We start from the raw sequence: 27,830 nt of genomic DNA on the forward strand, positions 1-27,830 counted from the left end.
AGAAACTGGGAACATCACGACATTTAGTGGGTTTAGATTCTGGACTAATCTAGGGCCAGAGAATCTCTCGCTCTTCAGATGTTGTTGGGCTCTAATATGGTTTGTCCTCATGAATGATAGGAGTTGTACTCCAGCCGTAATTGAGTTCAGCTGGGGAATTCAGCATAAATTGAACTCCGGTAGGATCTTGTAGAATCGGAGAATGTTTAAAATTTGGCTGGATCATGTTCATTGGTTTTAGCTGCCACCTTGAAAATTTCATCTAAGAATAAAGGGTTTTAGCCTATACAGTGGTACCTCGGGTTACATACGCTTCAGGTTACATACGCTTCAGGTTACAGACTCCGCTAACCCAGAAATAGTGCTTCAGGTTAAGAACTTTGCTTCAGGATGAGAACAGAAATTGTGCTCCAGCGGTGCGGCAGCAGCAGGAGGCCCCATTAGCTAAAGTGGTGGTTCAGGTGAAGAACAGTTTCAGGTTAAGAACGGACCTCCGGAATGAATTAAGTACTTAACCCGAGGCACCACTGTACATAGGATCCAGTTTGTAGGGGCTGAGGTCCCTTCACACCCCCATTAAATATTTGAGGGGGGGGCAGGGGCTTGCCATTCAAATGGCGTGCATGTGCCATGTCTTGTGATCGATTATGTGAGGCAGGGCTTACCGCCCCCCCCCCCCAATATTTTATCCAGGTTGGCACCCCTGAGCCTATAGAAGCAAATGCAACAACATAGCTTTATTGGTCTTTTAAGGAGCTACAGAGTTTCTTACTGTTCTCCTTAACTTCCTTTGTCCTTCAGCACAGCCCCATCCTATTTTAGACGAAGCTAAACACCCATCTAGCCCAACAACCTGTTGTCTCATGGGTCCCAGCAGATGCCTATGGGAAACCTGCAGGGAGGACCTGTGTGCAACGGTACTCTCCCCACTTGTGCTCCCCAGGAACTGGTCTCCAGAAGCATATGGCTCATGCTGGCCATGGATGGACTTAACCTTCATGAAGGACACCCTTAGTCTTTAGTCGGGGAAGTCGGCTCTTGCTTAAGGGGATTGGGGAGGCACAATCTAGCCACCACTATAATGGACACCTTTAATTGCTCGCATGGGAGGCAGGGAGGGCCGCCATCTTGGATGGCTTTAAAAGGGGATTAGCCAAATCTACTACATTGTGGCTACTACCCACAATGGTGATGTCAAAGAGAGTGTAGTTTTTAATTCCAGTTGTGGAGAAACACAGGTGGGCAGAGTGCTTGTGTACTCATATCCAGCTTGCCCGTTTCTCTCAGGCACCTGTTCAGCTACTGTGAGAACAGGATTCTGGACTAGACGGGCCACTGGCCTGATCCAGCAGGCTCTTCTTGGGTTCTTAAGTTAGTCTTCAGGGAGCCTCAGGAGTGTTTTGTTCCTACGTGCCAAGATGGAGAGACTCTTTGGAGATAAGTTTACAGTAACTTCTGGGAGGTGACAGCAGTGTGACACACCCATGGAACATGGGTAGGCAAACTAAGGCCCAGGGGCCAGATCCGGCCCAATCGCCTTCTAAATCTGGCCTGTGGACAGTCTGGGAATCATGAGTAGAATGTGTCCTTTTATTTATGATGCATCTCTGGGTTATTTGTGGGGCATAGGAATTCATTCATTTTTTTTCCTTTCCAAAGTATAGTTCGCCCCCCCCCCCCAAGGTCTGTGGGAAAGTGGACCAGCCCCCTGCTGAAAAGGTTTGCTGACCCCTGGCCTGGAACAATAATAAACTAGCTATGTTTAGTGGTGGCTGATGCCTATTGTGATTGGATCGGCAAAGGCAGGGAGGCTAACAGGCGAAGGCAAAAATATTGACAGACGGAACTGATTGCTGCTAGATTTGTCCCCATCTCCTTCCCTGTGGAGTTCTAGAAGGGGAAACCAAGACTAAGAAGGAGGATACTGAGAGCCAGTGTGGTGTAGTGGTTAAGAGCGGTAGACTCGTAATCTGGTGAACCGGGTTCGCGTCTCCGCTCCTCCACATGCAGCTGCTGGGTGACCTTGGGCCAGTCACACTTCTTTGAAGTCTCTCAGCCCCACTCACCTCACAGAGTGTTTGTTGTGGGGGAGGAAGGGAAAGGAGATTGTTAGCCGCTTTGAGACTCCTTAAAGGGAGTGAAAGGCGGGATATCAAATCCAAACTCTTCTTCTTCTGCTGCTTGCAAATATGAAGGCAGGCAGGCAGGGCCTGGCTGAGGACAGTGCCCCATAAGCTCTAGTCTCCATACCCCATTAACTTACCCCATATATACCCACTCAACCACTTCAATCGGCAGAATTCTCACTTTTACAGGTGCCGCGTAATACTCACACCACATCTGTAAGAACTTGATTGTTTACTGTGGCAGCACTGAAACGTTGGAACTCCTTGCCTATTGATATCAGGCAGACTCCTTCACCGTATTCTTTTGGGTGCCTACTGAAGATACTATTATTTAGGAACGCCTGTCCAGTTTGTATGAGTTTTAATTTGTTTTAGGCTATTTTATTGTAGTCTTAACTTTCTGTATGTCTTAAATCATGGTTGTATTTTTTAAAAAAGTAATAATTCTGTTGCTTTATATTTTATCTTTTCTGTAAACGCCTTTGAGGTCTTTTTCTACAATCAAGTGGTATATATATATATCTGGTGAAATAATACAAAAATAAATAATATCCAAACACGATTTCTCTCTCTTTCCTTGTCCAGCCATGGGGAGGACAAGCTTCTTCCTCATCTGCCTTTGGGCCTGGAGCTCAGCATTCTGGGGTGAGTATTAATGAGAATGGAGGCAATGGCTTCGAACTGAAGAAAACAGGTGGGAGAACAATATGCTTTTGTAATTAGAAGGCAAATAATATTTCTCTCTCTCTCCCAATGGCCCGACAGGCACCTGGGAGCTTCCAAGAGCTCAACTGAGAAAAGAAAATGGGGTGATGGAGGTATAGGGAAAACAGGGAGGCTGCTCAGTTTTCTAGCAGATAAATGTGAGTCAGGGGCATAGCAGAGAGGGCTTACTGGGGTGAGCATCCCAGGAACATTTTTCTTGGGAGTGTGCTGCTTATGCCACCCTCCCTGAGCCAGCCCTCCGCCATGGAGCTGGCTTGGGAGGGCGGTGGGAGGAGGACATGACAGCCATGCACCCTTCGATCCCAGGCCCTCACAGGTGAGTCTGGGATCAAAGGGTGCACGGCATCCTTCTCACGCCACCTTCCCTGAGATCCCAGCCTCGCAAAGCGCTGCAGGGCCAGGTGCACTTTGCAAAGCTGGGGTCATTCCAGCCTTGCAAAGTAGCTCGGGGCTGGTGTTGCTGTGGCTCAGGCTGGGCTAGTGCATGGCAGCTCTGTTTGCCCGTCACACTCTGCCCCCCGAAATGTGTGCCCCCCAGTCACTGGTGGAGGAAGGTGAGGGTGGGTGGCGGGCACCGTCCCGGGTGCCATCCCTGGGGGAGGGTGACAAAATCCTCCGGGCGGATTGGTGGAGCGGCGCTCCCCTCCTGCCACTGCCGTGATCGTGGTGGCGGGTTTGCGGCAGCAGTGCTGTGCACGGATCGCAGCAGCAGTGCCACGCGTGGACAGCAGCAGTGGTGCCATGCGCAGTTTGCGGAGGTGGGATCGTGGCGGCGCCCTCGTGGGCAGATCGCCCAGCCCCTACTGCTCCGGATGCCGTAGCCAGTAGCTATGCCCCTGCCCCGAATGATATGAAAACACACTCCATCACTGACGTGAGTATCTGGTAGAAGAGGAGAACTTGGTTGCAGAGGAAATGTTTGCTGGAATGTTTCAGGAGGAAAGAGGAAGGCTGTGGTTTAATGATAAAACATTTGCAGAAGATCCCAGGTTCACTACCTACAATCTTCAGTTAGGGGTTTGACAGAACCCTCTTTCTTTCTTTCTTTCTTTCTTTCTTTCTTTCTTTCTTTCTTTCATTTTCTTTACGAAACAGATGCTTTTTTAAAAAAGAAAAACCTGAAGAAAAGAAGAAAAAGCGAAAAAAGAAAATAGTATACCGCAATTACAATTGTTAACAGTTAAAAATGACCATTTTTAACCTACTGCCTTTTGTATAAATGACTTCCAAATTTCAGTATACTTGTCGTTGCAGAGTCTATGTCTATAAGCAACCCATTCATAAATGGGAAGTGAAGTCAGGTCTTCAATCCATTGAATAAATGGAGCTTTATATTTATCTTTCCAATGCAGCATTATCGGTCTTTTGGCCATAGAGAATCCATTTACGCTGTCTGGTTGTCAAATTCCCTACAGTAGGCACACAGTTCAAAAGAATATTATCTTTTGAAAATTCTAGCTTTTTCCACAGTCATATTTATATAATCCATGACTTCCCCCCAAAACTTACCAAGTATAGGACATTATAAAAACATATGTTATAAAGAAGCATTACACTTATTACAGCTCCAACAAAATGATGTCTTAGACAATCCTTTTCTATACAAATGTAGTGGAGTCCGATAACTTCTAAATATTATTTTCTGTTGTATAAGTTGTAACATAAGGTCCCCTGACACCCTTGCTATATATTTTAAAAAAAATAATCTTTAAACACTCCAGTTATCTAGGAAACATAGAAATTCCCAGTGCTTTCTCTCTGTTTTTGCTAATAATAATAATAATAAATTTTTATTTATACCCCGCCCTCCCTGGCTCGGGGCAGCTAACACCAATAAAATCACAGTAAAACCCCAATTTAAAATACAGGTTAAAATGCAATTTAAAATGCAGTCTCATTTTAAAGTAGCTGATAAATCAAGACCATAAGGGGAGGGAAACATAAGGGTCAGACCGAGTCCAAACCAAAGGTCAGGCGGAACAGCTCTGTCTTGCAGGCCCTGCGGAAAGATGTCAAGTCCCGCAAGGCCCTAGTCTCTTGTGACAGAGAGCTGGGGCCAGTGCTGACCCTGGCCCTAGTTGAAACCAATCTAACCTCCTTGAGACTCAGGACCTCCAAAGTGTTGCTATTTGTGGACCTTAAGGTCCTCCACGGGACATACCAGGAGAGGCAGTCCCATAGGTACATGGGTCCTAGGCTGCATAGGGCTTTAAAGGTCAAAACCAGCACCTTAAACCTAGGTGGAAAAAAGGTGCTGGAACTCACTCAGTAGACCAACCCCAGAGCCAAATGAGGATCTCTTTGGGTACTGGGGAGAGTCTCCTTGCTAGCCAGAGACTTGTTGAGGCTCCTCAGCTGTGGCATGGGGAGCCTTCTGTGCCTCAGCTGAGCAGCTTACTGAAGCCCCATGCTCCTCTGGCTCATGTCTCTATGTGTGTTAGCAGGCGTAGAAACTGGCCTACTGTGGAAGGGTAAGATTTACATTTGCTGCTCTGCCCACATTTGCCTCTGGCTCAGCCCAGCCTGCCCTGGGGCCCTCAGAAAGTTGCCTAGAATGAAATGTGGCTCTTACAAATCCTTAGAAATGAACACATGAGAAATTGATGTGGACCAGAGCCATCCATTTCTACCTCAGTGGGAGAACACAGCCCTTGTCCTGGCTAGATGAAGACCTGGACGAGAGCATTCATTTTAGGGGGCAAGGGAATACACTGAGAGGTTGATATTGCAAACAGAAGGCTGGAGGAGACTGAGATCATTCTAACTCAGCATGTCTAACCTCACAATATCCTTTACCACCCTCTTCTTCACTCTCTTTTCTGCCTGCCCTTATAGTTACCTGCCTCGGTAGGAGCTTTGGGACACATTTTGCCACCTCCTTTATGCAGAATTATGACCAGCAAGGCAAGCTTGAAGTGCAGATCATCGCTTACTCTGACTCGACCACCGTGACAGTCTCTGTCCCTTGTGAAGGCTGCCCGCAGGAAAAGAACTTTAAAAGAAGGCTCACTGTCAATAAGGGGAAGATGGTGCAAGTTGAGCTCCCAAATTTTGCGGAAATCATCGGCAGCAAAGTTTTCTCTAGCGTTGTCCGGATCCAGTCCGACAAAGATGTGTCGGTGGTATCCTTGAGCTCCAAGCCTTACAGCACAGAAACTGCTCTGCTCTACCCTGTGAGCAGTTTAGGGACTGAGCATTATGTTGTGGGTCCTGCCATAGGCCCTACAGAATATTTACAAGAGTTTGCTGTCTTAACCACCCAGGGACCTAATGTGGTCGTTATCCACCTGACGAGCCCAGTGACCTTCAATGGGCAAACATACACCGCAGGAAGTAAACTGAGAGTGACACTAAATGCTTTCACTGGAGTCCAGTTGCAAGGAAAAGGTGATCTTTCCGGCACTAGGATTGTTTCTCAGCTACCAGTAGCTGTCCTGTCCGGCCATGTCTGTTCATGGAGGTACACTAAATGCAACCATGTCTTTGAGCAGCTCCTGCCCGTGTCCAATTGGGGGAAGACGTTTGTGGCCCCTCCTATACCTTGGCAGACCAAAACTGACACCCTTTATGTCTCAGCATCCCAAGCCACCATCCTGAACTACCAGATGGGTACATCAAAGCAGACGAAAAGCCTGGGACGTGGGCAGATCCAGAAGATTCAGATCTCACCCCAAACCCCAATCTACCTCTCGGCCGATGTTCCGGTACAGGTGTTCCTCTATAGTAATGGTGGGAGCACCCGGTCTTTTAGCTACGACACCTTCTTGATAGGGATTCCAGACATTGAAAGTTACAGCCTCTCATACAATGTGAATGGGCAAGTCGGCTTTCAGAACTCTATTCTTTTGGTGGTGAAGAGTTTGGAGACTGGTGGTCTCACGGTGAATGAGAATCTTCTGAGCGGAGTGAAGTGGAGACCCGTTCCTGGCTCAGAGTACTCTTGGGGGAGATATGACCTGCCAGATATACTTGTGCCCTACATAGTGGCAAACCCCCTGTCCCATTTTTGCGTCATCAGTGTGGGCATTGCAAATGCGAATGGCTATGGGTCGTGTGGTGCCGGCAGAGACCGTAAGTAGAAGGTTCCAAAGCTTATCCATGTGTTTGATGTCTTTTTATCCTGCTTTTAAGACAAGGAATAATAATAAAATACATGAGGGCTCTGACACCCATTAGACAAAGAAAGGGAAGCAGAGGGAAAAGTTAGAAAGGGCAGACTGGTTCTTCAAGGTAAGAGCAAGGTAAGGAGTTACAAGAGAGTGCTTATATCCAGTTCAGACCAGGCACATCTTCCCTTGCTAGCAGTGGCAGCCAGAGTCCATTGGGACTGGTGGAGACAGAAGGCAGAGAGGCCAATAGTAGGTGGAGTTGAATCAATAACAGGTGGGGCAAGCTAACTCGAGGTTAGTCCCCATCCTTCTCGCTTTTGAGTTATACGAATGCTACACTGAGAGTAAGGAGGAAGGTGACACTCAGAGCCATCCTCTGGACTAGATGCAATTAGGAATGGAGGCACATGGAAGCTGGCTGAGGGCAGACTCAGGTTGGCGGGGCAATGACCCTTGTGCCCCACTAGGTCAGCCTCCACTCTAGTGTTCTTTCTTCAATAGCAGTTGAAGGCTCTTGTTCCTTCGGCCAATGGTTGGGGTTAGGGTGTCTTTCTGTTCCATTCTGCAGTTCCAGGACCACAGATAGGTAGAGCTGAGCACAGTGGTACCTTGGTTGTCGAATGGCTTGACTCCTGAACACATTGTCTCCTGAATGCCGCAAACCTGGAAGTAGGCGTTCCAGTCTGCAAACGTTTTTTGGAAGTCAATCATCTGACGCGGCTTCTGTGGCTTCCGATTGAGTGCAGGAAGCTCCTGCAGCCAGTCGGAAGCCACGCCTTGGTTTTCGAACAGTTCCGGGAGTCAAACGGACTCCCAGAATGGATTAAGTTCGACAACCAAGGTGCTACTGTATGCTTTAAGGTAGGGAGGGGGGAAGCAAGCACCCGTTGCTTCTTTGGCTGATTGATGGGGCCAGCTTGGTCTTCCCCCTGCCTTGACTTTCTTTCTGGCATGCAGGGGCTACAGCCTCTCAGTAGCCTCAGGACCCTTCTGTTACCAATTTCCAGAAGACAACTCAAAAAGCTTGTACCCTATGTAGGGATTCATGCTGCAGAGAGTGGGAGGACATTCAGAAGTGGGTAGCATCCCCCTCAGCACTGAAATGGCTACACATACAGCTGTGGAACCCCTGCTGCCAGTGCCAGGTTCATGGGGGAGGGCAATTCACTTGGGCTTCTAATCTCAGTCAATGCCCCCTTTCAGAGTAAGAGGGAAAAGAAATGTCTTCTGTTTAAATCAGGGATGAGGAATCTGTGTCCCACCAGGTGTCAAGGGGCTCCAGTTCCCTTCATGCCTGACCATTGGCCTTGCTTGTTATGGTTGATGGGACTTTGAGTCCAAAACCATAGAGAGGGCCAAAGGTTCCCCATTCCTAGTATAAATAACGCCTAGTCTCACTAAGAAGGAGCAGCACTAGGGGGCAATGTGGTGCAGGTATCAGTCATTGATTGTAGACCTATAGTAAGATTTAAGAGATTTGACCCCATTTGCTTGCAATAATTTTTATTCTCCTCATTTATTTTAAAAATAATGCTCATAATTTTGAAAGCAACTGAGTTTAGGGATAGTAGATGAAGCAATGTGCAATACGGCATCCAAGTTAAAAAGTTTCCATTGTTGCAATAATATTAATCAGCATGATTAATTTAATAGTTTCAAGATCTGAAAAAGTGTTTGAAACTAAAAATATGAAGGTTTGCTAAATCTTCAAAGTGGTAGCAAACTTTGTGTGAATTCTAATTGGTTCAGAGTGCTGGCAAATAACTTCCTCCCTCCTGTCCTTAGCTGAACCAGAACTCACCTGTAGCAATGTGCTGTGCCGTAGAGGCATGGTGTGCAAGATGATAAATGGTCTACCGCAATGTGTGCCATCCTCTAATGCTACCTGCTGGGCAATGGGTGACCCGCACTACAACACTTTTGACGGACGCAAGTATGACTTCCAAGGCACTTGCACCTACACTTTTGTCAAGACACGTGCTGAAACCTTTGGACTTCCATCTTTCCATATCTTTGCCAAGAATGAAAACCGGGGGAACAAAGCAGTGTCTTATGTGACCGTGGTGACAACTGAGGTTTATGGGTATACCATCACCATGACCAGATCAGAAATTGGTTTTGTACAGGTGAGTGATGATCGATTCAGAGTTGATTCAGAAGGCAAGGTCAATGCCACTTTCGAGTCCATGATGGCCATGTGAGCTGATGGTTACTGCACATGTTCAAGTTGTAAAACAAAAGACTGGTGAAATTTTTTCATTTTTTTAAATAAGATATTTATTAAGATTTTCAAAGTATTACAAAATAAAAAATAAAAAAGAAAAAATACAAAAAAAAAGTTAAAATCAACTCCATCTTTCCATTACTTATTTTTCATTAGCTTATTTCCCGGACCTCCTCACGCCTCTCTTTTGTGTATTCCAATTCGATTTGTTGGTTCAGCAAATTCCTACCCTCTAAAAATATCTGTCTGCCACTTCTTGAAACAGTCCATCTTGTCCACAATTTGCAATGTTTGAAACAAAAACAACATTCTAGGCAATACATTCATTTTTATCGCAGCAATACGGCCTAGCAGTGAAAGCTTCAAATTTGACAAAATTTCTAAGTCTTTTTTCACTTCCGTCCAACATTTTTCATAATTGTCTTTAAATAAGTTCCCATTTTTGGCTGTCATATTAATCCCCAGGTATTTCACTTTCTTAACCACTATCAAGCCTGTCTCATTCTGAAACCTCTCTCTCTCAATCGGTGTTAAATTTTTCTCTAAAACCTTGGTTTTTTACTTATTCAGTTTAAATCTTGCCACCGGATAAATTCTTGAATTAATTCTAAAACCCTTTTAGTACTAGATTCTGGCTCCTGTAGCGTCAATACTAAGTCATCTGCGAATGCTCTTAATTTGTACTGTTTAGCTCCGACCTGTATACCTTTAACCCGCTGGTCCCTTCTAATCATGTTCAGCAAAACCTCCAGGACCGATATAAAAAGCAATGGGGAAATTGGGCAACCTTGTCTTGTCCCTTTTTCTATCTTAAATTCTTCCGTCACCACATTATTTACAATTAGTTTAGCCTTTTGTTCCGAATAAATTTCACTTATACCGTTTTCAAAACCTTGGCCTACCCCCATCCCCTATAGGTTCTTCTTCATAAAACTCCAAGAGATATTATCAAAAGCTTTCTCCGCGTCCACAAATATCAAAACTGCTTTAGTATTTATGTTCACTTCTAGTTTTTCCAGAATATCAATTATATTCCTCAAATTGTCAGACAAGTGTCTTCCCGGGAGAAAGCCCGCTTGGTCTTTATGAATCTCTTCCATCAACACTTTTTTCAATCTCTTGGCCAAAATGTCTGCAAAAATTTTGTAATCCACATTAAGTAATGATATGGGCTGAGTCTTTTCAGTCTCTGTTTTCGGTATAAGTGTAATGTACGGCTCTTTCCAGGACTCTGGTGCCCTTTCCCCTTCCAATATTTCATTGCAGACTTCCTTTAAAGGCTGTATTAACCACTCTTTCAAGGATCTATAATATCTAGAAGTCAGCCCCCCATCCGGTCCTGGAGATTTGCCCAATTGCATGTTTTGGATGGCACCTTCTACTTCCTGTTCAGTTATTTTATAATTCAACATTAATTTACTTTTTACTTTCTTGAGAGATTTTTTGTAATCCATTTATCTTCAGAAATCGGTCTATGTCCATTTCTTTCTGTGGCCCTTGTGTGTATAGTTGTTTAGAATACCTCTGGAAACAGTTTCTAATCTCAGTTGGGTTGTGTATGTTCTTTCCTTCCACTTCTAAATTTGTGATAGTATTTAATTTTTGTCTTTCTTTCATTTGCCAGGCCAGCAATTTCCCACATTTATTAGCTGATTCAAATGTTTTTTGTCTCATTTGTTTAATTTTCCATTCTATTTCCTGATTCACCATTTCCATATATTGTACTTGGTATAACTTTATTTCTCTCAAAATCTCCTGCGACTTTGGTTTTGCTCTCAATTTCTTCTCACTTTCTTTTATTTTCCCCAAAATTTTATCTTTCTTCTCATTTTGGCTTCTCTTCTTTATTACATTCTGTTGTATCAGGAACCCTCTCATGACAGCTTTGCTTGTGTCCCAGATTACTCTTTTTTCCACATTGGTGCTCATATTTATCCCAAAATAATCTCTCAAGGTTTTGGGGGCCTTCTTAAGCACTTCTTCATCTCTAAATGTGTCATTCATCCTCCATCTAAGGGAGCCAGTTGGTGTTAGTTTCATTTCCATCTTAACAGCGTTATGGTCGGAGCAGGTTTTTGGGCGGATTTCCACTTTTCTTGTCTTTGGTGCCATTCCTCTAGTTACCCATACTTGGTCAATTCTAGTCCATGTCATCTTGGCTTCAGAAAAGAAAGTTCCCTCTCTTCCCAAGGGATTCTTTGTTCTCCAAATATCGACTAAGTCCAAGTTGTCTGTCATCTCAAAAAATGTTTTCGGTAGTCTACCATCCTTGGTGACTACCTGTCTTTGTGCCTTATCCATATTTGTAGATACTACTCTATCCATGTCCCCCATCAAGATCAGATTATAGTCCAAATAGTCCATTAAGGTCTCATGCAACTTTTTAAAGAATTCAGATTTCCCCTCATTCGGTGCATAAATTCCTACTATCAAAAATTTCTCTCCTTGAACTTGAATTTCAGTTGCCACAAATCTTCCTTGATCGTCTTTAAAAATAAATTTCAGTGATAGTCTCTCCTTTGCATAAATCACAACTCTTTTTTTAACTTTATCAGATGAAATAAACTCCTGTCCCAATCTCTTGTTAATCAATACTTTCCTGTGTAGCCTTATCACGTGTGTTTCCTGTAAGCAAATCAAGTCCAACCTTTTTTAGTAAATGAAAAACACTTTTTCTCTTCCGAGGAGAATTGAGACCATTACAATTCCAACTTAACAGTTGCAGAGCCATGATGGGGTTACTTCGCTTTACCTCCAACTGCGCCAATTGTTTGTTCTTGTTCTGTCGGTGGTGTCACTTTCTCTGGACCATGCAATCCAAAAGATAAGTTTGCTATATCTAGTATTCCTTTTTCCAGTGCTTTGGCTCTTCTCCGGATTCCGCTTCTTTCTGTAGATCTTCTCCGTGGTCCTTCAAAAACCTATCTTTGTCATTGACTAATCTTATTTTTATCTTTCTTCCTTTATATTTAAAGGACAGGCCTTGAGGGAATTCCCACCTAAAGATGATTCTATTAATTCTCAACAGGGTAACCAGATCTCCATAGTTAAGCCTTAAGTCCAAAAGATGTTTTGGGATGTCCTTAAATATCTCCACACTTGAGTCGTAAATTTCTAAAGTCTTTTGGTAATGCAGATTCAAGATTTTGTCTCTCTCCTCTTTTGTTCGAAGGGTAATCAAACAGTCTCTCACCTTGTTCTTCCTTCCTCCTCCTCCAAGTCTAAATGCACTCACTATCTTAAATTCTTCCTTCCCCAAATCCTGTTGCCAAAAATCTGCAAACTCCTGCGTAAGAAATTCAGTCAAGTTATCTTTCTCAAGTTCTGGTACAGCCCTGATTCTTAAATTTCTTTGTTTCTCCTTCAATTCAATCATAGACAGTGTCAAACCGTGGTCCTCGAGTTGCCTATAAATCGGTGGTATCTTCTCTTGAGTGGCAGTTGCTATATCTTTTGCTTCTTCGGCTGTCTTTCGGGTCAAAGCAGATTCCTGTAACAATTTTTCAATAGACTCTGTGTTGGTATTCACCTTCTGTCCCAAATTATTAATGCTTGTAGTGTTTTGGTCAATTTTAACTGATGCTTCAGCTACTTGTTTATTTGTTTCAGCTACTTGTTTAGTTAAATTTTCCAAAGATTCATTAATTTTCCCTAGTGCCTGAGCCAAAACATCTTCGGATGACATTACTTTTAATTTAACTTGTGGAGGTGCAGCCCCTGGTAATCCAGATGGTCCAGAAGGGCCAGATGTTGAAGCTCTTCGCTGCGACGCAGTATCTGTCTGATAAGGTCTGCCAGACCTAGTAGTTTTTTCCTGAGTCAATTCTAACTTTCCTCTTCCATCTGCCATAACACTCTCATGGGAGTCCAAGGTCGATCCCACGGCTAGAATTTGTTTTGGAATGGAAAATTCCCTAGCCCAGTTGTTATTGTAGCAATGTCAAACCTCCTCTAGGGGGACACAGTAGCAGCCAAAGCTTGCAACTTTAAGAAAAGAAAATAGTCTTTATAAGTCCCCCAATTCACAGGGAAACAACAGTTTCAGTTGCACTTAATCAGTTACTTTAAGCAGTTACTTTAAAGCCAGGAGAAGTCCAGAAACACAGTATCTCTCTTGCAGAGTTAGCTGTCAAAAGTCCTGTGCTTACCGATAGTGCTTTTCACAGAGCGGCATTCCTTGTCTCAGGGCAGTCCGTTCCCAGGCTCTAAGCGGTGGATTTTAGCTTAATTCCCCTCTTTTTTTGCAGATAAATACAGTTCGAACCTTTCCCCCCTCCTCTCCTGCAATCCGGAGGGGAGATCACTTTCCTGATGTTAAGATTTAAGTCTTTTTTCAAACGTCTTTCAGAGTTTCCGCTTACAGTCTCTTTGCTTTGATCTGTTTACAAGAAAGGAAGGCGGACTTCCTGTTTATAACTTCCCGCTTCGGTGCCGAATTAAGTTATTTTACCCTTTAAATCCAATTTAATCCTACTCATGGGTAGTTATATTCGAAGTCAGATTGTCCCAGGAAAAAGTCAGCACTCTCCGATAACGGCTGTGCGGCTTCACTCCGCAGAAGAAGCAGTCGACTCTCAGCACCGCGCCACTCACCCCGTCTCGCTCCGGAGCCCTTAAACGGGTCCCTTCGCTGTTTGGGGGGGCGCAAAAGGTGCCCGCCGAGTCCCCACGTTCACAGGCTTCACCCGCCTGTGATTTTTGAAGGGTCCCCGCTTCGCCACAGCGGTCAGACCCGATCCCACGGAGCTGGTCCCTCAGAAGCTTAGAGGGAATCTGCCATTACCGATGACGCCAACCCTGAAGTCCTCACTTGACTGGTGACATTTTTAGGCCCTGCCATCTTGACTTTTGAGACATCTTTACATATAAGCCACCAGCAAATTTGTACCTGGCATTGCTAGGGAAGCAGAAGAAACCAAAGGATCAGTGCAGCTTCTAAAGGTTCCTTCCATGATTCAAAATGCCAGCCACTCATATGCAAAGAAAGAGGAAAACCTGCTCATGGATCTCAGGAACAAACATGTCCAATTTGGTTCAAATCCATGCAGTTTTTTAAGGTTCATGGCATCCAGATGGTGTCCAATCGTATCAAAAAACGGCCAAAAGTTGTAGCCCAATAGATGGAGAAGCAGGCTTAGCTTAGCTTAGTTTAGTTTAGCATCTGCTGCTACACATGAGCAAATGGTGATTTTACTCTCTCGTGTCTTTCTTCCTCTGTAATACAGGTCAATGGTATCCGGGCACACTTGCCCATTTATCTGAAGGATGGGAACTTGCAAATTTTGCAGGTTGGCACTTCTGTGATACTTTCCACGGACTTCCAGCTGAAGGTATCTTACGATTGGAGACACCATCTCCGTGTCACCATCAGCAGTGCTTATCAGGAGGCTGTCGGTGGCTTATGTGGGAATTATAACGAGAATCCCAGCGATGACTTCGAAACCCCTGCAGGCACCACAGCCCCTAACATCCCGGCCTTTGGTGAAAGCTGGGAGGTGACGACTATTGGCAGCCTTTGCTGGCATGATTGCAATGGGCCATGTAAGCCTTGCAAATCCGATCAGGCCCAGAAGTATGAGTCAGAGGCCTACTGTGGTCTGCTAACCAAGGTTTCCAATGGCCCCTTTGCTTCTTGCCATGCCAAGGTGCCCCCCACAATCTACTTTACAAACTGTGTGTTTGACGTCTGCTCCACCGAAGGCAACAAACAGTCCTTGTGTGATGCCCTGGCAGCCTATGCCAATGCCTGCCAGAGCAAGGGAACCCAAATTGGTGACTGGAGAAGGGACTCTGGATGCTGTGAGTATGCAAAGCAAGGAAAAGAAGGGGATGAACTAACTGAAGGGGGCCTTGTTTCAGATGGGAGTCTTAAAGGTGAGCGGTCTCCTAAATAACAAGCCACCATTCCCAGGATTCTCTGGGGGAAATCATAATTCTTAAAGTGGTCTAAAAATGCTATGAATGCATAGTGGGGATGTGATCCAATATAAATGCACAGTAGTGCACTCAGTGTAGGAACTGGGTGGCAGGGCAGAAGACCAGGCTCTCATTCTCAAGATTTGTATTCAGAACCCACCTGCTGTGTTAGTCCATGTTGCCAGTAGGGTCAACATAACATCACCACTGTGACCCACCCAACCCCTTCTCTTCCCTACAGACCTGGACTGCCCTCCGAACAGCCAGTACCAAACCTGCGGAACAGCCTGCCCAGCCACCTGTATGGATGACCAAATTCAAGGCCCAAAGCTCTGCCCAGCTGTGTGTGTCGAAGGCTGCCAGTGCCTTGAGGGTTTTGTGCTGAGCCAAGGATCATGCATCCCCAAGAGCAGCTGCGGTTGTCTGTACGAAGGGCGCCCCTATGCCCCCAATGAGGCTTTCTGGGCGGATGACATGTGCCAGAAGCGTTGTGTGTGCAACCCGACCAGGAGGGTGGTGGAGTGTGCAGCTAGTGCTTGCAAACCAACGAAACGGTGCCAAGTGGTCAAAGGCGTGCGGGGATGCTATCCGACTGGGAACAGCACCTGTTCTGCATCTGGGGATCCCCACTACTTGAGCTTTGACAAAAAGAGATTTGATTTCCAAGGGCCCTGTGCCTATGTGCTTGCTGAGGTTTTCAACAGACCCCTGGAACTGGAAGGGTTCAGTGTCTATGTTCAGAATGAATACCGGAGAAATACTGCTGTGACCTGGACCCGGAGTGTTCAAGTCAACGTCTATGATGTTGAGATTATAGTCAGCAGGCAACATTCTGGCAAAGTCTTGGTAAGTCTGGCTAACAGTGGGATATCATTATGGTTATGATTAGTCCCCTCTGTTGCCATTTGCAGAGGACTGTTGTGTTGTGGCCACTGTCCGCTGGCTGACAGCCAACGAAAACTAATTCTGACCACATCCTCCTCCCTATTAAGTTGTGGAAGGACTACACTGGGGCATATACCAGTGGGAGTTTGGCTTTCCAACCAGGCAAGAGCACTCAAGGGGGGTGCAAATCGGGGGCTGGGTGTGTGAACGCAGAAAGGTCAAAGGTGTCAGATAGAGACTTGCATGGCCACACTAGATCCCTGGACTGGAGTTTGCCACACCTCCTGTTGAGATTATGGGGGTGGGAAACAAGAGCTCCAAATATCCTTTTCATTTTTTCAACAGCAGCATCTTCTCCTGTCTTCCTAGGTCGAAGGCTTGCTCACCTTCCTTCCCTATAGTGCAGCTGGAGGAAGAATCAAGTTATATAGGAGGGGCCGGGATGCTGTGATTGAGACTTACTTTGGCCTCGTGGTGACCTTTAACTGGGACAGCAAGGTGTCAGTCACGGTGCCCAACACCTATGCCAACATCCTGCGTGGCCTGTGTGGAAACTTCAACGGGAACCCTGAAGATGATGCCCTTGTGCCTGGGAGCATTCTCATTCCCGATAGGCCAGTATTTGGCGGCAGTGGAATTGAGAACATTGACCCAAGATGCAAGGAGATAGTGGACCCCAAATGTCCAGGGATGGAAGAATTAGCTGCCCAGCAGCGTGCAGCAGGCCAGGAATGTGGGCTTATTGTGGCCAAGGATGGGCCCTTCCGGGAGTGCCACGACCAGGTTGACGAAGAGGGCGCCTTCCAAGATTGCATTTATGACTATTGTTTCTACAAGGGACGCTATGCCTTCATGTGTGCGGCCATCGCCAGCTATGCTGCAGACTGCCGAGCTGTTGGGGTCACCATATACCCCTGGAGGTCTGCAACCTTCTGCCGTGAGTGCTCCATTGTTTGAAGCAGTTCCTGCTAGGAAGGTCAAGTTCATTTCCAGCAGGGTCTAGGAGCAGATAATGAGAGGAGAGATCAGTGCAGATAAAAGAACAGTTTAGAAACAGGGGAGAAGGAATGAGAGAAGAAAGAGGTAACTCTCCAAGCCCACCAGACAGACTTTCATCATCTCCCTTCTATGTTTCCCTTTTAACAAAGAAATCACTCTCAAACTGTCTATATAAACGCACACACTCACATGTTTAGTCAAATATATGTCTTGCGCAGGCTACAGGGCTTTAGACAGATCCAGGCAACCATCCTTTAAAGTTGCAAAAGTTCATAGTCCAATTCAAAATACAGTGTGCTCTCAGCTGGAAAAGTGTGACAGGAAGAAGATTCCACTTTCGATTGTTCCCCCTCCTGCCAGAAAAGGTGAGAGAATATGATATCATGCCATCCCCTGTTTGTGACTCTAGCAACCATGACCTGTGATGTGGCTGCACATCGATCCTCTCTTAGCAGTGATGGCAGGATTTGTAGGGAGCAAGGCAGGGAGCTCAAGAGTAGTTGGAGCCAGAAACAATGAGAAACAGAGACAACAAATTATAGTTTTCTCCCCATCCTCCTTGCAGGGTTTTACGGGGCAACACAAAGACTTAGGGGAAGGAAGCTGGCAGTTATTGCCACCCACTGCACTGGTTGAAAGTAAGAAAGCACTCAGGTGGGGCTGGGTAAAGCCAGGCCGAGTTTGGTGGGGCAGGTCCATATTGTCCTGAATGGACCAGCCTCTACTGCTTTGTAGATGCAAGATTTGCACGAGACCACTAAAGCATAACATTGGCTAACCTCTCTGTTTTGCACTTGCAGCCCTACCCTGTCCGCTCAACAGTCACTATGAACATTGCGCCAAGGGCTGTGACCAGACCTGCAGCAGCCTGCATGTCCTGCCTCGATGCCCAGAGAAGTGCGAGGAGGGCTGTGTGTGCAATGAGGGCTTTGTCAGGAGCTCTGACACTTGCGTCCCTATGTCTGAGTGTGGCTGCTTCTACAAGGGACGCTATTATCCAGCCTTGGAAGATTTCTATCCAACTTGCGAAGAACGTTGCAGGTGCCAGGCTGGTGGAAATGTGGTGTGTGTTACCGCTCCCTGCACCCCCAATGAAGAATGCAAAACGGTGGAAGGGTACCGCAAGTGCCACGCAGTTGGAAATGCCACCTGCTCGGTGGTTGGTGACCTCTATCTGTCCTTCGATGGCCGAATCATTAACTTCCAGGGTACCTGCACCTACGTCTTAACCAAGCTGCAGAAGCCAACCCAGAGCTTGAAACCCTTAGTTGTTATTGTCAAGAATGAGCGTTGGGGCAATGGGGAGATCACACTTCCTACGAGGGTCTATGTGGAGGTCCTTGACAAGCAGCTTGTTTTGCTGAGGAACAACTGGGGAGTAGTGCTGGTGAGTCTCTTCATGCTGCTGAATCGACAAGCTTGGTGGGGTGGGCGTTCATCTCCTACTCACTCTGTAACCAGGATCAGGCCACCCGCTAATCATCCTGAGATATTTGCCTATGGGTTAGAAGATTGTTTTGGAGATGATTTGCTCACCATCCTTCTTTTAGGGCCAGAGTAGAAGCAGTAGTTTTCACACACATAACTACTGTGTGAATGGTTCTAAGAAGTCAATTGCAGGTTTGGTAGCCTAATCCAAGTTTGTACCCTACTGGGTGAGTTTGTGCAGTAGGGAGGCCTAACACATCATCATCATCATCACCATCACCCCCACACACTGCTAAACTTTCAAATCTGAATCATCCTATCCCTGTGTTTGCTCCTTGCATTGGAAAAGAGATCCCATTTGAGTGAATGGAAGCTTTCCTTACGTAGCCCAACAGAAATAGCAGCTGCAGATCACGCATCTTGTTTTGGGACTATGACAAAGCGCACAAACGTTAAAGACCCTATCTCTCTCACCGAGGTCCATTCCATATGAGCTTGCAATATATTTTTAAGCTGCCAGCTGCTAATTGTGTGAATGGCATCTTGGCTAGATTGGCCCTTATTCTGCATAGCACACCCTACTCAGTAGGCCAATCCCCTTTATTTCTCCAGGTGGATGGAGTATTTCAACGCCTCCCTGTGAATCTTTTGTCTGGGCAACTTAGAATCTTTCAGCACGGGCTCAGTATCACAATAGACTCCACCTTTGGCTTTGCACTGACCTACGACCTGTATTCCCACGTGAGGGTCACTATTCCCAGCATCTACCAGGACTACATAGGCGGCTTGTGTGGGAACTACAATGGAGACCAGAGTGACGATCTCCAGCTCCCTGATGGCACCGTGGTCACTGATGTGAATGAATTTGGTGCCGCCTGGAAAATTCCAGTCCTGGGCGTATCCTGCTCGGATGGGTGTGGTGCAGAGGGCTGCTTAGTTTGTGCGGAGGAGAAGAAAGAAGCTTTCAAACAGCCCAGCTCCTGTGGGCTCCTCACTACATCCAATGGTCCATTCAGTGCGTGCCATGCCATAGTGAACCCCGAGCCATATCTGGACAACTGCATCAATGACCTGTGTGTAGGAGGTGGTGACCAACAGATCCTGTGCCAGAGCCTCCAGAGCTACATGAAAGCCTGCCAGGAGGCCAGGATCACTATTGAGCCTTGGAGAAGTGTAACCTTCTGCCGTGAGTACCAAGAGAACCTTGATTCTGCTTTCCCTTCTTTCCAGTGGTGGTTGGTACCCACTGAGACAGGCAAGGCACAAGGCAAGGAGAAAGTGGTGCCTGAGGCAATGAAGGGCAGAGCCATTGCCGACTTGTTGTAAGTAAAAAGGTGTTGTAAGCAAGCAAGGACCACTTGGGGGCTGACTGAGGTTGTTGGGCTAGCATCTCATCATCTCTAACGCATCAACCTCCATTGCTTCCTTCCACTTATCGAAGGGGTAAATCTCATTGATCCTGTGACCTGGTCTTTTTGTTGACTAGCATTGCTCTGGCCAGCATCACATATGCCCATCCAAAGCAGGCAGGTTGAATTCTGCTGCTTCTGCTATATGCGGGACCCCCCGATTAACCCTCTGTGTCCCTTTTCTTGCAGCCGTGACTTGCCCTGCCAACAGTTATTATACCACTTGTTCCAACATCTGTGAAACCAACTGTGCTGGACTGACTGACCACATTCGATGCCCGGAATACTGTGTCGAGGGCTGCCAGTGTGATCCTGGCTTCTTCTTTGATGGCCTGAAATGCATCTCCTTGGATGAGTGTGGCTGCTTTGAGCGTGGCAGATATTTCCCGGTATGTGGAGAGGGAGGCAGTGGTGGTGATGGGGATAGTATTTGATTTCCTATACACAACCCTTTTTGTCAGCCATCTCTGGTTAAACTATGGAATTCACTCCCACAAGAGGCAGTGGTGGCCACTAACTTGAATGGTTGTGAAAGAGGATTAGACATATTTCCAGAACAGAAAGCTATTCATGGCTATTAGTCACCATGGCTAGCTTCTATCTCTGCTGCTGGAGCAAGAATGTTGTTGTACTCAGATTCGGCTTGCAGGCTTCCTATAGGGCTTCTTGTTGGCCACCATGGGAACAGAATTCTGGTCTTGATGCCCAGTGGCCAGATCAAGTCCAGCTCGTCTTAAGTTTTCAGTGATGGTTTCCTTTACTATGAAAATCTTTCTTTTCCAAGTGGTCCCAGGCTATGTTCTCTGACCCTTTCCCCCTGTATACCAGTGTTATCTCTTGATCCCTAGCCTAATGAACCCGTGGTGCTTAATGACTGCAAGGAGAAATGTATCTGCACTGCAGTTGGAGGGTTCAGGTGTGAGGCCATCACTTGCCAAGGAGAAGAAACTTGTGAGGTGATCGATGGCATCATGCGATGCAACAGGATAGGTAACTTTTGATGATTGCTTGTTCTTGTGAACAGAGGGGTAAACACTGTTGGATTCTCTATATTTTCTTGGGTTCCTTATTGACAGGGCATTATAGATTCAGCCCTCCATTGGTGCCAATGGGAACTTCCTTTGAAATTTTTAAAAAAGCACTTTTCAAGGTCGTTCTGTCCCCAGCAACTCCAGGTCAACCGCAAAATGTCTCTTGCCTGAAATCTTGGAATGCCACTGCCAGTGAGCATAGACAACATATTGCTAGATGGACCAATGGCTCTGACTATTGCAGTTTCCAATGTTTCTAAGTAGGGAGTCACAGTTCACAGTGCCACAATAAACGGTTATTTACAAAATAGAAAAGGCTTCAAGGGGAGCAACAAAGATTATAAAAGGTCTTATCTAGAAAGTCTAAAAGAACTGGTTATGTTGAATCTAGTAAGGAGAAGACTAAGGAGGAAGCAGATCTCTTAAACTACTAGTTCCAAATCTTCCACATAGAAGAGGGCAATGTCCTGGTTTCATCCTGCCCCAGAAGGCTTAGGCTTTTGAAATTCCATACACTTCAGGTTGTATATTTTCAAACTTATCTTCCCAACAGAGTCCCGCTGCTCCCTGATTCCTGGAGCTCAGCTATCCACCTTTGATGGCCTTTCTGGGAAAGTCCCTGCTCCTGGCACCTTTCAACTGACTTCCCTTTGTGACTTCAACTCTGATTATTGGTTCCGTGTGATTGTGGAAGTTTCGTCATGTCCACCCAATGGAGTAGTCACTGCCAACTTGCTCTATTTCTTCTACAAGGGTCTATTTATTACTGTGAATAGACAGAAGGAAGCCTGGGTAAGTAGAAAGCTGAACAAGAAAGGGAGAAGTTTTACTTACGTATCAAAATATTTATTTATACAATATATATTTTATTATCCCCTACTTTGCCATGACTTTGGGTCAGTCACTGTATTATAAACATCATCACCACAACCACTTTAGTTGTATGCCGCTTTCCCTCTCTCTCTCTCTCTCTCTCTCTCTCTCTCTCTCACACACACACACACACACACACACACACACAATCATGCTCATACTGGCTTATGAGAACACAACATCATAAAATCAACAATTGCGATAATAATTTCATATTAACAGCCAGAATAAAGAAGCAACGTAAGGTAAATGTAATGGCAAATAAAACCCCTCACCAACATTTTCATAGTATCAATGTTGCAACATTACTCCTCCTAGCAGTAGCAAAAATGACAAGGATGTTTGAACAGTTTCACCTTGGTCCTGGATGTTTTAGCCTAGGCTTGCCATACGTCTGGAAAATTATGGTCATGCCAGCAAATTGGACACCTAAAATGGTGTCCAGGGGGAATTTTTTGAATTTTAAGAGATGTCAGGAATTTCCCGGACATATGGCAACCCGGTTTTTGTTTTGTTTTCTGCCCCCCCCCCCCCGGATCTCTTGAATTGAAATGCTCCACATCTGTCAGGAAAGGAATTCTGAGCAGGGAGGGTTTTGTTTTTGTGTGTGCATTAAGCATTCTCTCTCTCTGAGGCTAGCTCAGCATGAGACTCTTAATCTCAGGGTTGTGGGTTTGAGTCCCATGTGTTGGGTGAAAGATTCCTGCATTGCAGGGGGTTGGACGAGATGATCCTAAGGGTCCCTTCCAACTCTGCAAATCTAAATCTAAAATCTCTCCCTTTGTGAAGGAGTCCATAACAGCCCAGCTTTGCAGAACTGAAATATGCCATCCAGGGCCTAGCCAGAAAGAGGAAGCTTCCTTAAAAAAATCAATAACAAAACCAAAGTTCAACAACTATGGTGGTTTCCTAAAAATGAAATTTTACTTTTTGAAATATGGCAAGCCTATTTTAGCCACTACTACTATGTCAGCTACAATTATCCAAGGATAAAATAAATCTGATCAAATGCCTAGGCCTCAGCTTCCCCAAAGAATCACTGCCCCTTTGGTATCACCATTCAGGCACCAGTTCATCTCATGATGTCAGTCACATTCACTCTTCTGCAGTAGCTTCTAACAAGGCTTCCAAAAATACAGGGTGGGGTAGCTAACCTACCGCACAGGGTTTATGAGGATAAAATGAGGGGTCTGGGGTGGAGAATCATGTACAACACCATACGGTTCTTGGAGAAATGGTAGGATATAAATGTAATCAAACATGGGGCCCTTAACAGAGCTGTTCTAGGTGCCCTTGGAAAATGAAAGATGCTGTCCCAGGGCCCTCCTTGTCTGGGTTTCCATCTGGGCATTCCCTTGATCTGAAATGGAATTTCCATCACCATGTGGGTAAGAAACAAAAACAAAACATGGCTGCCACTACAAAAATCATGGTATTCATGGAGACCAGCGGCATTCGCCTAACCACTCCGTGTGGTGGTGCAGGGTCTAGCCCCCAAGGTTGCTCTCAGTCATCAACAAATCAGTATACTCTGCAGGAATGAGGAACTTATGACCCTTCATATGTTAATGGACTCCAGCTCCCATCATCCCAAAACCATGGCCAATGATAAAAGATGATGGGAGTTGTAGTCCCACAACCTCTGGTTGGCCACATGTACCCCAACCCCAATCTTCCAGATTAAACCAGTTAAACCTTATAGCTCTAGTTTGATGCCAAACACTTGGAAGAGAACCCTGTTTCATTGTATGCTTCTCTTTTCTCTGTCCTGTTTAACTGTTTTGTGTGTTTCAGGTGAATGGGCTGCCAGTTCAGATCCCATCCAAAATCACAGAGTCAATAATACTTAATCTGTCTGGTGAAGTCATCACCCTGAGTTCGCCTCAAGTTGAAATAAACCTGAACCTAGCTGGAGGGGTGCAGGTGACTGCTAGTCCAGATTTGAAAGGACAAGTGTGTGGGGCGTGTGGAAACTTCAACAATGATCAGACGGATGACCTAATTGGCCCAAATGAAGTGAAAGTAATTGATGTTCCTGGGTTGTTGACATCTTGGACAGCTAGAGATTTCACCCCCTGGTAAGTTAGCTTTTAAATGCTCCTCCTTGTGGATGACTGAATGGAGGCCATCAAAAAGAGCTACACTGACAATTGCAAAAGCATGTTGGTGATATGGTGCCCCATAAGAGGTTCCAAATCTCCCTTTCTCTCTCTCTTCCCCTCCCCACATTTCACCACCAAGATGATCCAATTCAAAAGTTTGGCTGTAACACAGCAATCCAGATTTTTTGCTGCCACCACCAAGAACTTGGCAGCTTTCTACTTGGCTCCACTGGTGGGGAAGGCAATAGCAGGCCCTCTAGTGGAGTAAAGAATGTGTTGGATTCTATCTAAACCACTAAACCACAAAACTAACAAAATTAGAGTGATGAAAAATTGGAATCTGGTCTGACAGACTATTTTATTAAAACTGGATGAGATCCAGCCAATTGGATCTTCAGAAATGCCCTGGAATTCTACAGTCCCTTGCAAGTGATGGGATTCAAATATATATGTGGAGTTCCCAACTGGAATGGTTTACCCATTCATTTCAGTGGAAGCAACTCTTCTCTGTTCTCATGGGTATTGGTGGGTAGTATTGACATGAATGGGAAAACCTGTATGAAATGAAGAGCGCACCAGGTGAGGCAAGCCATATGGGCTTCTTTCATAAATGTTCTGTGCTTTTCTGTCAGCAAACTTAGATACACACCCACCCACCAACATTCACCCCTAACAAGCCCCACAAGGCAATTAACAAGAAGAAAATGATATACAATAACAAAGTTAAAATAAAACATTCATTACTAAGAACAGCAGAAAAAAATTAAATTGGTTGACTTTGAAGGGTGTCCAAAAATTCTCCTTAAATAACCATAAAATGACTTAGAAAAGGGAAAATAAACCACCGTGAAGAACCACTGTGATATGACTTCTTAATTAGTATCTTATCAAATTGTGCCATGGTTAGATTTCTCGAGCACTTGAATCAACTCCTTTTGTGTGTGTCGCCCAATATGCATCTTGCAAATTATTTTACTGTGCAACATGTTCCAATTATTCATCAATGTGCAAAACAAGGTTTCAGGCAACAAGGCTTGTGGTGGGCTTGGGCCAAGTTCCTCTAGCAAACGTCTCTGACAGGAGCAGTTGGGCCTAGCCGCCCTTTTGATTTGGAGAAGGGAAGTAGCTCAGTGGTAGAGCATCTACTTTGCATGCAGAAGGTTTCATGTTCAATTCCTGGTGCCTTCAGGCAGGACTGGGGAAAACTCCTATCTGAACCCCTGCTGTCACTCATGGTGCATACAATTGAGCTAGATGGACCAATGGTCTGACTCGGAAAAAGGCAACTTCATATGTTCTCATGATGCTGCAGAGAAACACTATACTCATGTGCGTTCTGGAAATTAAAAAGTAGCTAGATCCAGGCACATGGCAGTGCTCAGAATCCTGGCCAGAAAGTAAGTAAGAAAGAAAGAACACCAAGGGAACACAGGGCTTCCCCTGCTGCCTTAGATGGGAGCAAACTCAGCAATTATTACATTAGGAGCTTCACTGAATTTACTGAAGTAGAGGCTTGTTTGGTCTAGCAATGCCACCAGGTGGGACTTGAGGCTGGAAGTCTATAGCTCCACTCAGTATGGTGGACTGGACGGATCCCAAACAGAAAAGGTGACATTTCAAAGGACCTAAAAAAGAGATGTTCCATAAGACCATTGAGTCTTTATTTTGCCTAACTGCACCACGGTTCAGTCCATTTTATGTTCTAACTGCTACTTTCTCTCACTTTCTCTTTTCCCTTCTCAGTGTGGCGTGAGAGAAGATTCACTTGGTAAACTGAAAGTTCCAGACTGAAGCTACTGAATTGTAGTAAGGGGAAACTGGTGTTTGGGTGACTGGTGAAATGATGAATTTAATCCTATAATTTGGGTATTCCCTGGCAAAATCTCATTAGAATGACTTTGTTCAGTAAATCTATTTCTTCAGATCTTTTAATTAAAGGTATGTGAGAGGGAACAGATTATGCCTAATAAAGACATCTGACTTAATTTTGTCTTAATCTCTCTTGAGTCTAAATATGTAACAATGACTTGGCCGGGTACATGGGGGGAGGTTTCCCTCAGCACTGTTCCTGGGAAAGTTTTGAAAGAAGGCTAGGCATAGCCAGTGGCGTAGCGTGGGGGGTGCAGGGGGGGCCGGCCGCAACATCTGGGGGTTAGGGGCGCAAATCCACGGGTTAGGGGGCACAAATTACTTGCCTTGCCCCGGGTGCTGACAACCCACGCTACGCCACTGGGCATAGCTTTCTGTATTTTGATCCCCTCACTGAAAGTTAAAAAATACTCCTCAGGTCGCAATTAATTAATTGATGTATGCAAGCACTGTTTGCAAGCAGGCCCCAGGGTGGACTACAACAATTTAAAATTCAGAATTAAAAACAGTTAAAACTGATTACCATCACAGGAATATGGTGAGTCCTGAAAGCACACATCTCTTGTGTCAAAGGCTAGATTAAAGAGGTGCTTCAATTTATGTTTTTATTTAAACATTGCATTATCAGGGGGCCTTACAATAAACACAGTCAACTGTACAATAAAATCAAACGGCAAACATGTGAATAGATTGAAGCAGCTGGTCCCCGAAACCAATACAAAGAGTTTTACGGCACAGGCAAGAATAAATTAAAAGTGTTTGGAAAATGGAACCAGGCCAGCCTGTCTGAGGAGAATGTTTCAGTCAGGACATTGCTGTTGAACAGGCCCTTCAATACACCACCCATGACAGTCTCCTCAGGTTGACTAGCAGTTAAACTAACTGAGGAATGAGATGAGTTTTCCAGAACAGGGCAGTAGATTGTGCCATGAATAATTCAGTTCACGCACTGCACATATTAGCTGAAATGCACCTGCAATGGTTGAAGGTAGTTTGCTTTCTGAAGCAAAGGACAAGATGGCACCCCCCCACCCCACTTACCCATTTCATGTTCCAGACTGGCAGTCGAATCTTAACCTCAGCGTTGGTGGCAGGATAATTTTCCTCACTGCCCCTGAGGCAGCAGGCCAGATTATGAGATACCATGTGGATACTGAGGGGAATTATTGGGGATTCAGGAAAGGTGGCTGTTGCTGCTGCCCTCCCTGCTTAGCTTCCACCTAATTGTAGGGCCATCCCCACTCTGAGGTAAAATTTCTGAGGTAAATAAAAACAACAAAAAGCTATGTAAAGGAAGAACCTCAAATATTACTTTGTGCTTGTGATGATATATTGCACCCTTAGAACCTCTTGCATATGTCACCTAGCGGTGTTAGTTGTATGGAATCTGCTTATTCAAAACATGTGTCGCATTTGCCTCTGAGAAGTTGGAGAGCAATAACCTCCATTTTGTGTATCAGATGCAAGCTGTCTGTCACGAAACAGTCCCTAGGCTCTGCTGCCTGGAGTTCTGAGGAAGCTTTGTCGTTTTATTCTGCCTGAACTCACCACCATTAGCAATATTCCTTTCTTATCTTGTCCCCAGTTTTCCCCCTGCCACAGCTGACAATAAAAATGTGATACTGTGACCAGAGGGCCTCCGTTTTCCCCTGTACCTTAGTCCACCTAGTTTCGTTTGCTGTGGAGCCACCTGAACGGGCGTGTTGTGGGCACAGAAGAGATAATGTCCCGCTCATTTCAGTTTGTATGAACATGTTGTTTGGAAGAGTGTAATGCAGCACAAAACCCAAAGTAACATAAAACCCTAAGAAAATTTATTTTTATTTAACAAAGTTTTTATACACTGCTTGATTGTAGTAGAACCTCTAAGCAATTTACAAGAAATATTGAAATTATCAATAAAACCATTTGAAAACAACAAAAACAGTTAAAGATAATTAAAATATATAGTAAAAAAGATTAAAACATGTCAACATATTTTTGTCTGGATAGTCTTGTGAAGGGGCCTGCCTGTTTTCAATAGGCAGAGAATAAGTGTAGTCCTTGCCACACTAAAAGGTCAATTTCGGATAAGGGTGGGACGAGTAATATGCAGCATCTGTAACAGTGCAAGTTCCAGTGGTCAAATGGGCA

At 45.1% G+C, this 27,830-nt stretch overlaps 1 protein-coding gene across 1 annotated transcript; it reads left to right on the forward strand.

The window, feature by feature from the left end:
- Positions 1-2,707: 2,707 nt before the first annotated feature.
- On the forward strand, positions 2,708-25,929 carry LOC310710941 (IgGFc-binding protein-like). Its single transcript, XM_083512280.1, has 13 exons — positions 2,708-2,771; positions 5,688-6,923; positions 8,747-9,087; positions 14,411-14,984; positions 15,343-15,947; positions 16,356-16,923; positions 17,786-18,372; positions 19,026-19,599; positions 20,012-20,211; positions 20,671-20,812; positions 21,407-21,645; positions 23,521-23,804; positions 25,572-25,929. Exons 1-13 carry the CDS (start codon positions 2,714-2,716, stop codon positions 25,579-25,581), a joined length of 5,418 nt encoding a protein of 1,805 aa, XP_083368406.1. The 5' UTR covers positions 2,708-2,713; the 3' UTR covers positions 25,582-25,929.
- Positions 25,930-27,830: the final 1,901 nt, after the last annotated feature.

The sequence above is a fragment of the Podarcis liolepis genome (assembly GCF_965112155.1).
Source record: "Podarcis liolepis genome assembly, chromosome: 7".
In the NCBI taxonomy this organism is placed as follows: Eukaryota; Metazoa; Chordata; class Lepidosauria; order Squamata; family Lacertidae; genus Podarcis; species Podarcis liolepis.

Bases quoted from the DNA above. Each gene is read 5' to 3' on its own strand.
- LOC310710941 (XM_083512280.1), top strand. From the start codon at position 2,714: ATGGGGAGGACAAGCTTCTTCCTCATCTGCCTTTGGGCCTGGAGCTCA. The intron at 14,985-15,342 runs GTGAGTATGCAA...TCTTCCCTACAG, and splicing joins GAGAAGGGACTCTGGATGCT to ACCTGGACTGCCCTCCGAAC. The intron at 20,212-20,670 runs GTATGTGGAGAG...CTTGATCCCTAG, and splicing joins AGCGTGGCAGATATTTCCCG to CCTAATGAACCCGTGGTGCT.